The sequence below is a fragment of the Strix aluco genome, chromosome 3, assembly GCF_031877795.1.
Source record: "Strix aluco isolate bStrAlu1 chromosome 3, bStrAlu1.hap1, whole genome shotgun sequence".
Taxonomy (NCBI): domain Eukaryota; kingdom Metazoa; phylum Chordata; class Aves; order Strigiformes; family Strigidae; genus Strix; species Strix aluco.
Window position 1 is genome coordinate 53,098,545 of NC_133933.1, and position 13,788 is coordinate 53,112,332.

A 13,788-nucleotide genomic window follows, 5' to 3' on the forward strand; every position below is an offset into this window, starting at 1 on the left:
GCTCTTACCTTTCAGTCGATTTTTAAAAAAATGCTAAGAAGGTATTGCATGTAAATTAATTTTTTAACTACCCACACTTCCATTCCGTAGTTGCCCTCAAAATTTGAGTGAGAAAGCCAGAACCTCATGGGTTGGAGCTGCAGTTCTATCTGCTCAGCAGCCCCTTGAAAGCCCATCCTACCCTTCATCCCTATTTCTCCCAGAGGCAGATCATTCATGGAAATTAAGATTTCAGCTGTTATCTCCAGTGGGATTTTTAGCATGGCCTTGACATCAGCACAATTCATACCCTGAACACTGTTTTAGTCCCACACATGCACCACATTCCCCTTCCCTTAGCAACACTTCTCACCCACGAGAATTGGGGAACAGCTGGGTACATTTTCTACTTTTCAACGTAATTCCAGTGAGCATTTTTCCCTCCCACAAGACAGCAACCAAGAGGCTGTGTTGCCTCCCACGTGAGGCAGATATCCCACCACCACTGTTTCCTAATCGCCCGGGTCCCTCATGGTTACCAGGGGCTGGCAGAACCATGAGGCAGCCTGGAGCCAGGCTTTAGTCTTCTGCCCCTCCTCCCTCACATCCCTCACCCCCGAGGGAGGATGCCCTTTCAGCCAGGAATCACTTCATGATGGCTATGGCACACTCGCCCTGCCCCAGGACTCTCCCTCTCTGCCTGGGGTCTGTCAGCGAGCCCCCTCCGGTGGGACGGTGACAGTGACAGGGTCAGTGACTACCCCTTGGCCACCATCTTGCCCCCCAACCTCACCTAACGGCCATTGAGGCAGTGTTTGGGTTGTTCGGTGGCTAAAGGCCAACGCAGGCATGGCAGCAGGGCCAGCAGGAGGGTTGGGGGTATGCTTTCAAGCCTCACAGAGCTCTGACCAAGAGCCACCACAGTGCTCGGTGGACTTCAGCCATGGACTTCCCACCCTAGGGCACAGTTCCTCATGCAGCCTCTGAGGGAGAGACACGACATTGTTCAGATTTGAGAGATTTTACACTGAATGTTTCAAGGCAATACATGTAGCAAGAAGCTTAGATCCAAGGAGCTTTTTAACTTTTCAGTTACATTTTTTATTTGTTGAATTCTCTTCCAGAAAATCATCAGTGCTATATACAGCAAATGCATGCATATGCATTTACATAATTTTGTATCATATTCTTGCCTAAGTTGCTATTCAGTCATGATAAATGTATGCAATTTTTATCACACCTGGCACTGATATTTAAAAACCTCACACTGCACTGTAAACAAGGATGGATTGCACCAGCCAAGGCAGTACTAGTTTTGTGTCGTGCTATATCAATGCACTTCCTCACAGGATCTTCAACTCCAGCACTGTCCTTCCTGGCCTTTTGCATTGCCACTGAACGATGTGGTTAGTGATCCAAGCTCCACTGTCTCTTCAGTTGTGAACTTTAAAAAAAAACAACCAAGGAAAACAGCAAGCTGCAGATTGCATGAATTTACACAGCTGTAGGAGTGTAATGTCCCACACAACAGCAAATCCAGACACTGTCATGGCTTATGCTCCTATTGCAACAGAACTGCAAGAGGACTTTTAGGTACTTTGGCAGGCTGCTGGTGCTTCTCTGCTCCATCCTGCCTCTCTGCCCTCCAGCTCTGACTCCTGTCTACCTCTCCATTCCACCATGATTGCTACAGTGTGGTGAAGCTCACTCAATGAGCAGAAGATCCACTGAGAATTTGCTGAAAAGTCATGGCTGGGTAAAACTAATTGCATTTATTATAAATATTTTTATATTCATAGTGAGTTAAATGCTGACTCAGTAAAAATTCTGGCTGAATTAAGTCAGATTTTGGTCTTATTTTTAGATATAGTCTTTAATAATTTCTGAAGCTAATAAAGTAAATTTCATATAGGCATATTTGTGCTGGTAAATCCATTCCTAAGGAAACTTTGTTAATGGTAGTATCATGTTTTGTCACTGATCAAGTTCCAGCAAAAAGTGTTGGAAAAATTGCAGTTCTGTACAGCTTGTCGCCTTTTAAAAAGTAGAGTGTGACTTTCGGCTAGAAAGAAAAAACTTTTCACAAAGAGATGTTCACCAGATTGTCAGCTTTGATGGATTCCAGCACCTGAATCCTGTGTCAAATGAAGAGAAGAATCTCTCAAGCAAAGCTCCATTCTCTGTTCAGAAGATAATCTCAGGAGGTGTCAGAAAACTTTTCTGTGGATATTTCAGTGTTCTCTTTAATGAATAATTTTATATTTTTCTAATATTCTTTTTAGTAGACATGTTCACTGTTGGCTTTGACCAGCCTCCACCTTGGTGTAAGCAACTCCTGATGAGCAGGTGGAGTGTAGAACTGGGCAAAGATTTAAAAGAACTAAGGCCAGCAATGTCAGCAGCCTTGAGCCTGTTTCTTTATTTCTGTTTGCTTTCCTTGCTGTGCTTTGATCAAAATGCCATCTCTTTAGGTTAGTATTGTCACAGCATGACCTGTCTGCAACAAAGAAACACTGGAGACCTACACTTATATAGGATTTCCAGATAGAAGTAATTAACAGATACAGCATAAATGTAAGTAGAATGAGCCTGGACATAACCTGATTCATTTACTTAGTGCTTTTGGGATATTTCAGTGATGTACGACAGAGGAGATGCAATTTTTCCTTAGAAAACAAGGAGGATTCCTCTGTAAACTTCACTTTCCTGATAATTCTAAGAGAGTGCACTTTAGAATAGTGTGAATGTTAAGAGAGGTGAATAAGAATTTTCCACAGGACAGCGTTATTCTTTTATCTTCATTATTTTCCTGAAGGGAGTTGTAGATCATGGGAGTTCCCTTACAGGTGCAGAGAAGTCCAGATGACTTACTGTCAGTCACAGTGACTGATTTGGGTTGCTCGGTGAGAAGAGTCCCTCAGTAATAATGTTGTTCAAATTGTATTATATAGTAAAAGAAGATCCATTGTCAGTCAGAATTTCACTAGTCTGTCTTGAATGATAAATATCAGAGTTTGTCCTTGAACTACGTTTATTGTATTTCTTGTATCTCATGCACCATAGGTCCTTCATTATCTTCACAAAATAACTTCTGAACTTCACTCCAACAAATGCATAAAGCACAGGGTTCACGCAACAGTGTAAAAACGCTATGGCTTCAGTGGTGTATTTTGCATAGGCCATTATCTTGTCATTGTCACAAGATTTGTCTATCTTGCCCATATTTACAGCTGTCACAAGAAGAACAATGTTATAAGGTACCTGGCAAACTAGGAAAACAACTACAATTAATACGATTACACGGATTGCTTTGTTTCTTTTGGAATTCTGAGCTTGTTGTAAGGATTTGACAATGAATGTATAGCAAAAAATCATGAATACGAAAGGTATAAAAAATCCAAATCCAACTTGTAGACACAGCAGTAGTGATTTCAGCATTGTGCTTTCAGACATTCTGTCAAATCTGTGATCACAAATCTCTTTGGTTTCATTGGTAGAGAAACTGTAACTTTCACTGTATAGAAAAGAGGAAGTAGAGATTAAAATTGATGATACCCACACGACCAAACAAATTAGTTTACTATATGCGAGCGTCCTTGCCCTGAGTTTAAATGACTTTGTTGCTTGTACGATAGCAATGTATCGGTCCACGCTGATAAAGGCCAAAAGCAGCATGCCACAGCTGAAGTTGATCGCATAGATACCTCTGGTCATTTTGCAAATGAAATCACCAAAAATCCATTCATCAGCAGCATAATTCACTGCCCACAGTGGGAGAGTGAGAACAAACAGTATGTCTGCTATAGCCATGTTGAAGAGGTACACATCCGTCATGGACTTGGTTCTTTCATATAAAGCGAAGGTCATCACTACAAAGATGTTACCAACTAGGCCAATGATACAAATCAATGAATACGCAACTGGCAGAAATGCTTTTGTGAAGTTTCTGACTTCCAACTTAGAACAAGGTTGTGTGATTAGAGAAGCATAGTCAGAATAATATGGATAATCTGTGGTACGAGGGTCCGTCTGTAAAAAAGAAGATCACCATTTAACACATAGGTGTTAATCTCTAATTTCTATATGGTAGAAAGATGATAGATAACACAGTCATACAAATACAAGGTACTTTGAAAATCTTGTGCTAATTAGTATACAAGTATTATATGGCTTGCTGATTTGAAATGAAAGTGACATTTCTCTTGTGATAACTGTAATACTTCTGTCCAGTCCTTCCAATGTCTCAGCTTCCAGACTATATCAAACTCATCTCAAGACAGTCCACATCACTATTGTTTCCTCCAACTTTACATGTTTTGCACTGTTTCCACCAACCACACACACCAATTACAAATGCATTTAACACTGCAGAGGAGACTTGTAAGAACTAACTAGAAAATTTAATAAAATCTTAATTAAAATATGAACATGGAGATAATCGTTTTGGATGGCCTAAAGGTTTCCATCTTTAAATACACTGTGCAGAAAGGATTGTCTGCCATCACAAAAACCTCTATAGCGTAAAAGTCTGAAGTTGAAGTAGGGGTCTAGACTTCCTTTACCATCAAGGGAAGGGAAGAGGCCTTTCTAGCATGATGTACATTTCATACTAATGTAGCTTGTCTAAATCAAGTCCAAAAATGATTTCTTCTCTCCACTCAGCTAGACAGGCAACCCAGGATGGCTAGCCTGAGACACAGTTACCTGCACCACAAACACCAAACCTGTAGTTACATTAGGAGAGTGCAAACCCAATAAACAGTGTGCTTTGACAGTGAAGTCTGCTATCAGAAAAGTCTCTTCAGCTAAACACTCCTGAGATTAGGGCATTTGGACTAGCAGCCTTGAAGATCTGGGGTGTCCAGAGTCATTGCTTTATTGACACATTAATATGGTTTATCAATTAAGTACTTACAAAATTCATTTTGGCAGTACACTGCTCAGAAAAAAAATATGTTGAGAAGAACTTCAATATACTTTCCCAAAGATTTCTGAAAAGAAAATAAAGTCAATTGGATTGGGAAACCAGCACAAGAAATGTGAACAAGTAGAAAAGCACAATTGGAAATAAAACATTTATTCAAAGAAGAATCTCATCACTTCAACTATGTCAACAATACACAGGAGCATCTCAACAAATCACACATCTCTGCAGCACAACATGCAGTTGTGAGAAGTGGATGGTTTGTATCAGTAACATTAAGAACACAATTTTACATATGGAATGTTTATTCATAGAGCTAATAAATGTTATACAAGAATATGTGACTCTTAATTCACATTGACTTTGCACCACAAGAAATTAGATTAGATTAGAGTAAGTTTTACTTACAGAAATACTGTAGGGCAATGGCAATTTTGAGGGAAATATGGAACAAATAAACAGCACCACCTCAGTATACTCCATAACAGTAATACAGCACTTCAACTTTTTTTTTTTACTCTGTTTTATCAGAGTATCTCAGCACTTTTAACGTCACATTACTTGTCCTTTTTTGTTACACTAGTGAGGTAAATTAAGAGTGTCAGAATAATTGCTTCTTATAGTGTAAAGGATAGTACACTACATATGAACAGACTGAGCACTAGTGTTGTTTTGTCTTTGTTCAGTGTGCAGATCTTTGAGTTATAGATGGCACTCTATGAAAATAATTTATTTTATCACTGTATTTTACAAATGGTAATTTAATTTGCACAACACCCCATGGCAAGGAGGTATTATTACCAGTATCCACTTGAGATGTTCAGTTTGAGACACTTGCCCCCCCCCTAACATTGCTTTTAAGAGTGCTTAGCATTATGAAGGACTTCAGTTATGTAAAGGATTAAATCCATTGACTCTGGTTGTAGCCAGGCTCAGACTTCTGCAAATCAGACCAGAGTCTGAAGTCCCTGCTCTCATGAGATCCCACCTGGAGTACTGCGCTCAGCTCTGGGGTCCCCAATATATGAAGGACATGGACCTTCTCAAGTGGGTCCAGAGGAGGCCATGAAGATGATCAGGGGGCTGGAGCACCTCCCTTATAAGGACAGGCTGAGAGAGTTGGGGCTGTTCAGCCTGGAGAAGAGAAGGCCCTGGGGAGACCTAATAGTGGCCTCCCAGTACTTAAAGCGGGTTACAGGAAAGATGGGGAGGGACTCTTCATCAAGGAGTATAGTGATAGGATGAGGGGTAATGGTTTTAAACTGAAAGAGGGCAGATTTAGATTAGATATAAGGAAGAAATTCTTTACTGTGAGATTGGTGAGTCATGGGAACAGGTTGCCCAGAGAAGCTGTGGCTGCCCCCTCCCTGGAAGTGTTCAGGTCAGGTTGGACGGGGCTTTGAGCAACCTGGTCTAGTGGAAGGTGTCCCTGCCCATGGCAGGGGGGTTGGAACTAGATGATCTTTAAGGTCCCTTCTAACCCAAACCGTTATATGATTCTCTGAAAATGGGGAACATGCCATTCGTGGCCACATGCACAAAGCTAGGCTTAAATGACTTGTTTAACCACACACAGGAACCCATGGGCAGGAGATGCAGTTCCTCGGCATTTCCCTGCATGGGTTCTGTCATCCTCTTCTTTCCATTAGCTGCTCTGTGAGAACAGCACATACCAGCAATGCAGTAATTGCAGGGACTGGACAACATGAGATCCCATATTTGCTAATGCTGTGAATAGCAGTTTCATCTAGAGTTTCTCTGCTTTTTGTTAGTTGTGATGCTAAATAGGAAGTGTGCATGGGTCAACTTTAAGTCTAGATAAACAAATCCTTCCTGTTTGGGAATTACCTGAATTTTGAAAGAGAGAGAGACAGATAATCTGCAAAAGTGGGGCAGATACAGTCCAGATATAACTGGGAGTTGGGGGAAGGAAGGGACTGAACACTCTCCAATAGCATAATGAGGATGAGACTCTCTATGACTCATGTGGAGAGGCTGGCTCATGACAGAGGGCTACAGATGGGTAAAGACCCATACTATGCAATGTTGCTTAAGCATCACAGCTTCTCTGGCTTTCCTGCACTTTAAATAAATCTTTAACCACTTCTTCAGCTTCCTCTGCTGTCTTTTCAAAGCTGATTTTTAGAAGCTGTGGGAATATGGCAGACTGAAAATGCTTGAACACCTTCTGAAACAAGCTTTAAACAATTTAGTTTCTCTCAGACGTGCAGAGGTGTATAAGGCAAGCAGGTAGGTTGCACAGTTCACCTGGGTCTGTGGTCCCCTCGCCCATCTTTGAGTGACTCTAGTCTCCATCTCTGCTTTACCCACCCTTGACCCCAGCCAGCCAGACACCCATGCCCTTGCTTGGTGTTTGTTACACTTTGCACTTGGCAGCAACTGCAGTAACTCTTCAATTAGACAGCACTAAAGTGGTACCTGTCTAGGTTATTATTTTAGAAACTCTTATTGTTGCAGGGAAAATACCTTTCTAAGTATCTGTCATGTATATATCTTTCTAGGATACATATTTCATGGTTAAAATATACAAAGAGAGCCTGAGAGCATATATTCCCTATAAACCAGTCACTCTTCATTCCACTTAGCCAAAGCCACTCCTAAATATTAGTATAATGTGTGGAAGGAAGAAAAGAGGGTGAAGGCATTTAGAAGAAAGGGAGAACGAGTGTTTCCTACAGCCTGCAAGAAAGAGAGGGCTAAGAAAGGAGATCTCTTCAGATTAGCACTGAAGAAGGGATCTCTATTCCTCAGAAGAGCTTAGCAGAAAGTCTGTAGGGAACAACAGCTACTCATCATGGGAGAGCTGTGTGTTCTCCCAGATGCTACAGGAATTCACAAAGGCACTACCAGTCACACATTTATTCAGAAAAGGACTTCCACTGTCCAGCAAAAGCTTATTGAAGATGGTTGGTACGAGAGTAGTAGAGAAGGACTCAAACTGAAACCAGATTTGCAGAGATCAGATTTAGGACCTGATTTAAATCTCTTGAGCTGATTTCCTTTTCTGATTTTAAAACAGCATTCACTGAAGTTATTAAGAAGATGCACTGGCTGCAAAGGAAGTTGAATCAGGACTCCTAGAAACACAAATTTGTTTTCAATTTAAATCTTTCTAACAGTCTTTCAATAGGCTCCTTCATAATTTATAATCTGCTTATTTATGGCTTTATTTAGCATTAATGTATTGGGTAATTATAAACAATAAATTTCCGTATATATAAGGGAGTGTGTGTGTGTGTTCCAACATTGTTTATATATTACATATGGGCATGTCTATGCATGTGCCCTCAAACATACTTATGTTTTGAATTTTAAATATATAAGCCTTGCATTTTTTAGCTTACTATTTTTCCACTTTATCCACATTACCATATTTCTTTTCACCATGAAAGCAATATGTGAGTATTTAAAAGTAAGACTGAACTACAATCTTAAATATGAATACATTATTTGAATTATACAAGCAAAAGACAATGGATAAAGAAACACCTCAGGAAAAAGACAGATTTCTATAAGCAAAAAAATTCTCAGTACTTGGAGGGAATCAATAAGTATTTTTTAAGCATTGCCCACCATTGTAATCACACTCCTACTTATGTGTTTGGTTTAATACATTCATCACACATACATACATTACAGATTCCTATTTTATTTTAGTACTTACCAGATTTGAAAATTGTCTGAGGATCAGGTGAAAGAGGATGTGTGATTCTGTTACATTCTTTTGTGGCTGCCTCAAGCACATTTACCATCAGCCTCAACAGGAGTACACTTTCAACAAGAAATAACAGCATTAGTTAAAGGTACAGAGTTAAATTGAAATAATCACCACTTCCTCCTGACAAGCAACAACAATAACCTGCTTTTTTTACGTAAAGGAAGATATTTAACCTTGTCTGTGTTGGAAATATGGACATTTACTAATGTAATGCAAGTCATTTACTAATTAGGCTACCTATGTAATGATATTATTTTTAAAATATCAAGTTGGCATTAGAATCATAAAAAATGCTCAAAACACCTCCTGATTGATGGCCTATTTTTGCAAAGGGTGAACTTAATGTCAGGCAGATGAGCAGTTTAATTATTAATCATTTAAATCAAGAAGATCACTCACAATAGAACTGCAAAACTGAGACAAGTGTTAATTACAGAATTGAATAATAGCTGTTTTCTGAAGAAAAAATAATAATATGGTATATCTCAAGGTGCACATTATCCAAATGTTTTGCCTGAACTGCTAACACAAAATATGTAATTGGCCAGGTAAAGAAGGAAAATGCAATTTTATTTACCTGTTTGGCACAAACATTTGCTGTTTGTGTGCATGCTGTTCAGGTCTGTCGTTAAAGCTAGTAGGAGCTAGACATGGAAATATTTTATTTTATGATTCCTGAATTTTAAAAGCTAGAATAATTTCATTTTTCAGACCTTAGTTTCTGATGACAACCTAGATGTTTGCATTAGCAGGAAAAACAAAAACTCGTAAAAACACCCCTCAAACTTCTTACTTATTTTAGAAATTGTGTATGTGAGCATTCAGTTGCAGCTCATGATCTCATTAGAGACACCAGATGGCATTAGTACAGGCAGCCTTGTAAGATATGATTAAATTAATAGAGCACTGGACCTAAAGAAAGGCAGGATGACAGATGTCAGGCTTGGTTTTTTTTCAAAACTGAGCATATCACAATAGCAATGGCTCCCTAGCAGTTTAAGTATGGCGCTGCTTTCCACTAACCATGCCAAGTGAGTGAAATAAAACTGCTGCATAGTGTCAAAATGTGACTTGGTAGATTTAAAGTATCATGTTGTAATGGTTCATAATCATTTAAGCAGGCACATTTCATTTTCTTGATGGCTGATTTTTATGAGATCTGAGACCTTGACTTCAGCTATGACAAAATCCCAACATATTTGCATAAAACAACACAGAGATACTTAAAAACCCTGAAATGTGAGTATCTTTTTTTCCTATATGTGTGTGCATATGTGGACACAGTGCATGAATGTTTTGATTGTTACTGCTGAAAAGCAATCTTCACTGTTTAATGCATACAAACCAAAAAAAGTCTGAAATCTATCTGGATTGTGACTCAAATAACTTCAGTGGGCTCACTATTATATTAATTTGGCCTCCTTATGGCTGTTTGAACGAAACCGTTCCCGATCATCACAGATCTGGGGAAGGTTATGATTAAATCCATAAAGTAGTTGAGCATTTGAAATATGGTTTGCTAAAGTCCAGTTACATGGAGGAAAGATGACGTGTGAGTTTCAATGCAGAGAAGAAGAGGTAAAGATAGATAGCCAAGAGGAACAATTGTAGCAGATGACTAAGATTATCTCCATTTTAAATTGCTATTGACAAAACAAACTAGCAGGACCAGGGTGCAGCAATGGTCAAAAGACAGATTCCTGAAAGCTGCAAGGATATCAAAAAACAAGGCATAAGGTAGATTTTCTTCTCCCCAGGTGTCTGCATCTGGCCATCTTCAGAAGTAGGACATGGCACTGGATGGACCTTTGGTCTGTGGGACAGTTTTTCCATTCTTAGCAGTCACCATGCTCAGCAATGTATCTTAACTGTCTGAAGCAGTGCAGACTTAGTGACTTGCAACAGTTGCTGAAGGACACCTATGATTTAATTGGCCTATGAAGATGAGCAAGGAGAGCTGAGCTGTTGGTCAGTGTGAGAGGACAGCAGAGGGGAGGGTGCATGAGCCATGATGTGGTGAAGGTGTTAAACAACTGCACTGTATTTTGGTTTTCTACTTTAAGATGATTGGCAAGGTGCCCAGATCTTGTGAATCTTTCAAGACATCCTTAATCACAGTAGTGAAGTACTTTTCACTGTATTATTTATTTCATAATTCATAACAATTTTCATCATTAAAACTTCACAAGTTTTCAGGCCACCCTTTTGACCTTTGCTAAGAGGGGCTTTTACTTTTTTTTTAACTTTTACTTTTTTTAAACTACATTTTTTAACTTTTACTTTTTTTAAACTACATTTTTATACTGTTTTGCTAACTTGCTGTTCTTATTTGCATGTCAAAATGTAGTAATGGAAATAATCTAATTAACTTAATTTGGGCTTCAGATGAGGGTCCTAAGGTATTTTCTGAACTTTCTTGGAAAGAAAATACAAGTTTAATTTTTAAATCTCCTGTCCCTCAAGTGCTGCAAGGAATAGTACATTTGCTCTTGATAAGCTGAGGTGCATATATTTTTTGTAATAACATAACTGTATATAGTAGCCTAGATCCCGTTTACAGACAACTCACTTTCTGTCTAAATGCTCTCTGAAGCAAGCCACTCATTCCTGCTCACAGTGTCTGACATTTTAAAACGTGGGCTCAAATCCTGTTAAAAACAACAAATTCAGAGTAGGTGCACATTCTATGTCGATAAAAGAATTTGCCAGTATTTCACTGTGGGCCTTTTAAGTGCTTCTTTCTCATAACTCTGGGACTGAAGAGACAGATCAGTGTCTTGCAAAGCAAGCTGCATTACATAAAGACAAACCTAGCCCATGGCAGTCATGTTAACTGCAAATAATGAGTAATAGAAGTAGAAATTCCCTCTGTATTACAAAAATGGATGTGATTTCAAGCCACCAACCACTTCCATGAAAATTGTAGTCCACATTCAAACAAGCACTTCTGCTGCTAGTAACAGCTTCCAGCATCTCTCTCAGACAACAACATACTTTTGGAGTACTACCAGATTAGCCCATGAAGCAGCTGGATATTATCAACACTGTTTCATGGAATGAGAGTCATTAAAAGATAAATCATAATTTTAATGGTTAATTAAAAGATAAATCAGAATTTTAGCTTATCCATTACAAAAACTATTGTTCATCTTGTTCGGTATTCAGGTGTTTTCTAATTTAAATGTACCTCTGCTTTTAGTCTGCAATATATTCAATATTCAGCATGAATAACAATCTTTCAGAAGGTGAAGAATTCACCATGTAGGTGAATGCTAAAGTTAATACACGGTAGCTAGTCCAACTTACCTTCTCCGAACGTTTTCTTTTGACCCAGTTACGAAGCTCAGACAGCCTTCCTTGCAGACGCTTTGTGCTTCACCTTCACGCTGTGGCAAGTGGAAAGGGTTTTTTCCTTTTAGCACAACTATTTGAAAATCCACATGTTATGTAAATGAAGCCCCCACATGTAGTTAGTTTTTGTTCATATGTTAGAGCTCCGAAAGGAAATCTACTCTCGTTTAGCTAATATGGTTATTGTGGTTTCTCAAATCTCACCACATGTTAGTTTTCTGCCACCACTAATTAAGGAAAGAAAATACTGAAATATAAGGAAAACAAAACCACCGTCTGAGTTATTCCAGAATCCCCATGTTTCTTCTGGAATGACTCAGAAAGTTGGGTTTTCTTAATTCTAAAAGAAAGACAGCATCCACCCCACACACTGTTCCATCATGCTTTAATGTTCATTCAGTCAAATTTAGATCAGTCTGATCTGATTCAAAAATCTAGCCATCAGCTGAGGTTCTGGTCTCTCCATCATTCTTTCAGACTACCAAATGTAAACTATATATTTACATTCTGGTTGTTTATATTACCAATTTAATTTTTTTTAACATTACTGTCCTATATTGTCAATATATTTTTTCTTATTAATTCTTTCAAACTTTCCTTCTTTTGCTTGCATCTGGCTTTTCACTCCTTGTCAAACATGCTTTTTCTGGTTTTGGTATTTCTGTATTTAGTTTTTTGTTCTCCCTATTTCTTCCTCTTTCTTTGTTCGGCTTTTCTACATTTCTCTTATTTCTATCTCTTGTTGTCTTCTTAATTTCTTTCCAGCATTACATTTTGTGGCACCTTTGACTTGCTTCCCCTTTGATCTTTTTTGTTCACATTTTCAGCCTCACTCCCACCTGATTCTGTCTGCCCCATCATTCAGACACAACCCTCCTCACTCATTATGAGATGTCAGGGACTGTAACAACATGATCCCACCACTGACATCCATCCCACATTGACTGGTATCCATCAATGTTTTAATTACTTGACCACCTCTGTCAAACCAGTTAGAGAAGACAGAGCCCACCTAAGGCCTTCTACAGGGTTTTTGCCACAGGATCAAATAGGGCTCAGGAGATGAAATGGGTAAGGGTTGTAAACACTTGGGAAGGAGAGGGACTGCATAATCAGTGTTTAGCTCTCACCCCTAGCCCAAGACATATGACTGCATTTGTAAAAACTCACAAACCACCAGTTTTCTTTCACCAATGTGCCTGCTATTTTATTCGAAAATGGAGGGAGACTAAAAAAATTGATGGGAAACAGTTTGCTGGTCATGTGAAAACAGTAAAGATTCAGAGGTGATTTTTTCTCAGACTGAACATGGAATTTCTGAAGGAGGAGCACAGTCATACTCAGAGCACTCCTCTGCTTCACTGCAGCATCACTTCTTAGAACCAGACTAACTCCTAGCTGGCCTGGCTTCCAGAAAGAAGCATAAAGAGCAGTAAGTATATCCTCCCATTGATAATCACTGGCTTCAGAAAGGCTGGTTAAAAATATTTTGGTTTTTGACTAAATGTTGATGAAACAAAAGTTTTGAACAAAAAAATTGTCAGATTTTTTATGGAAGTTTGTATAGCAAAAATGTCAATTTAGAAAAAGCACCAAGATGCACAGGTGAGTTACCATACAATTATTTATGCTTTTATTCTCTTTTGTAGCATGAGCTTACCAATCAGACTATGTTTCCTAGCTTTGGATAAAGTAGGCAATGAGTAATGTCGTTCCATGGTCTAAGGTCTCACAGAAGCCTAGACAAGAAAAGGATTGGTATTCATAAGAAACAACAACTCCCATAAGAGAAGCA

General features: G+C 38.9%; 1 protein-coding gene across 1 annotated transcript; it reads right to left on the reverse strand.

Annotated features, from left to right (window-relative positions):
* Positions 1 to 1,402: 1,402 nt before the first annotated feature.
* On the reverse strand, positions 1,403 to 12,033 carry CCR6 (C-C motif chemokine receptor 6). The gene is made up of 4 exons (XM_074820690.1): positions 11,949 to 12,033; positions 8,589 to 8,695; positions 4,895 to 4,970; positions 1,403 to 4,008 (listed from the first exon to the last, which is right to left on the reverse strand). Exons 3-4 carry the CDS (start codon positions 4,901 to 4,903, stop codon positions 2,923 to 2,925), a joined length of 1,095 nt encoding a protein of 364 aa, XP_074676791.1. The 5' UTR covers positions 4,904 to 4,970; positions 8,589 to 8,695; positions 11,949 to 12,033; the 3' UTR covers positions 1,403 to 2,922.
* Positions 12,034 to 13,788: the final 1,755 nt, after the last annotated feature.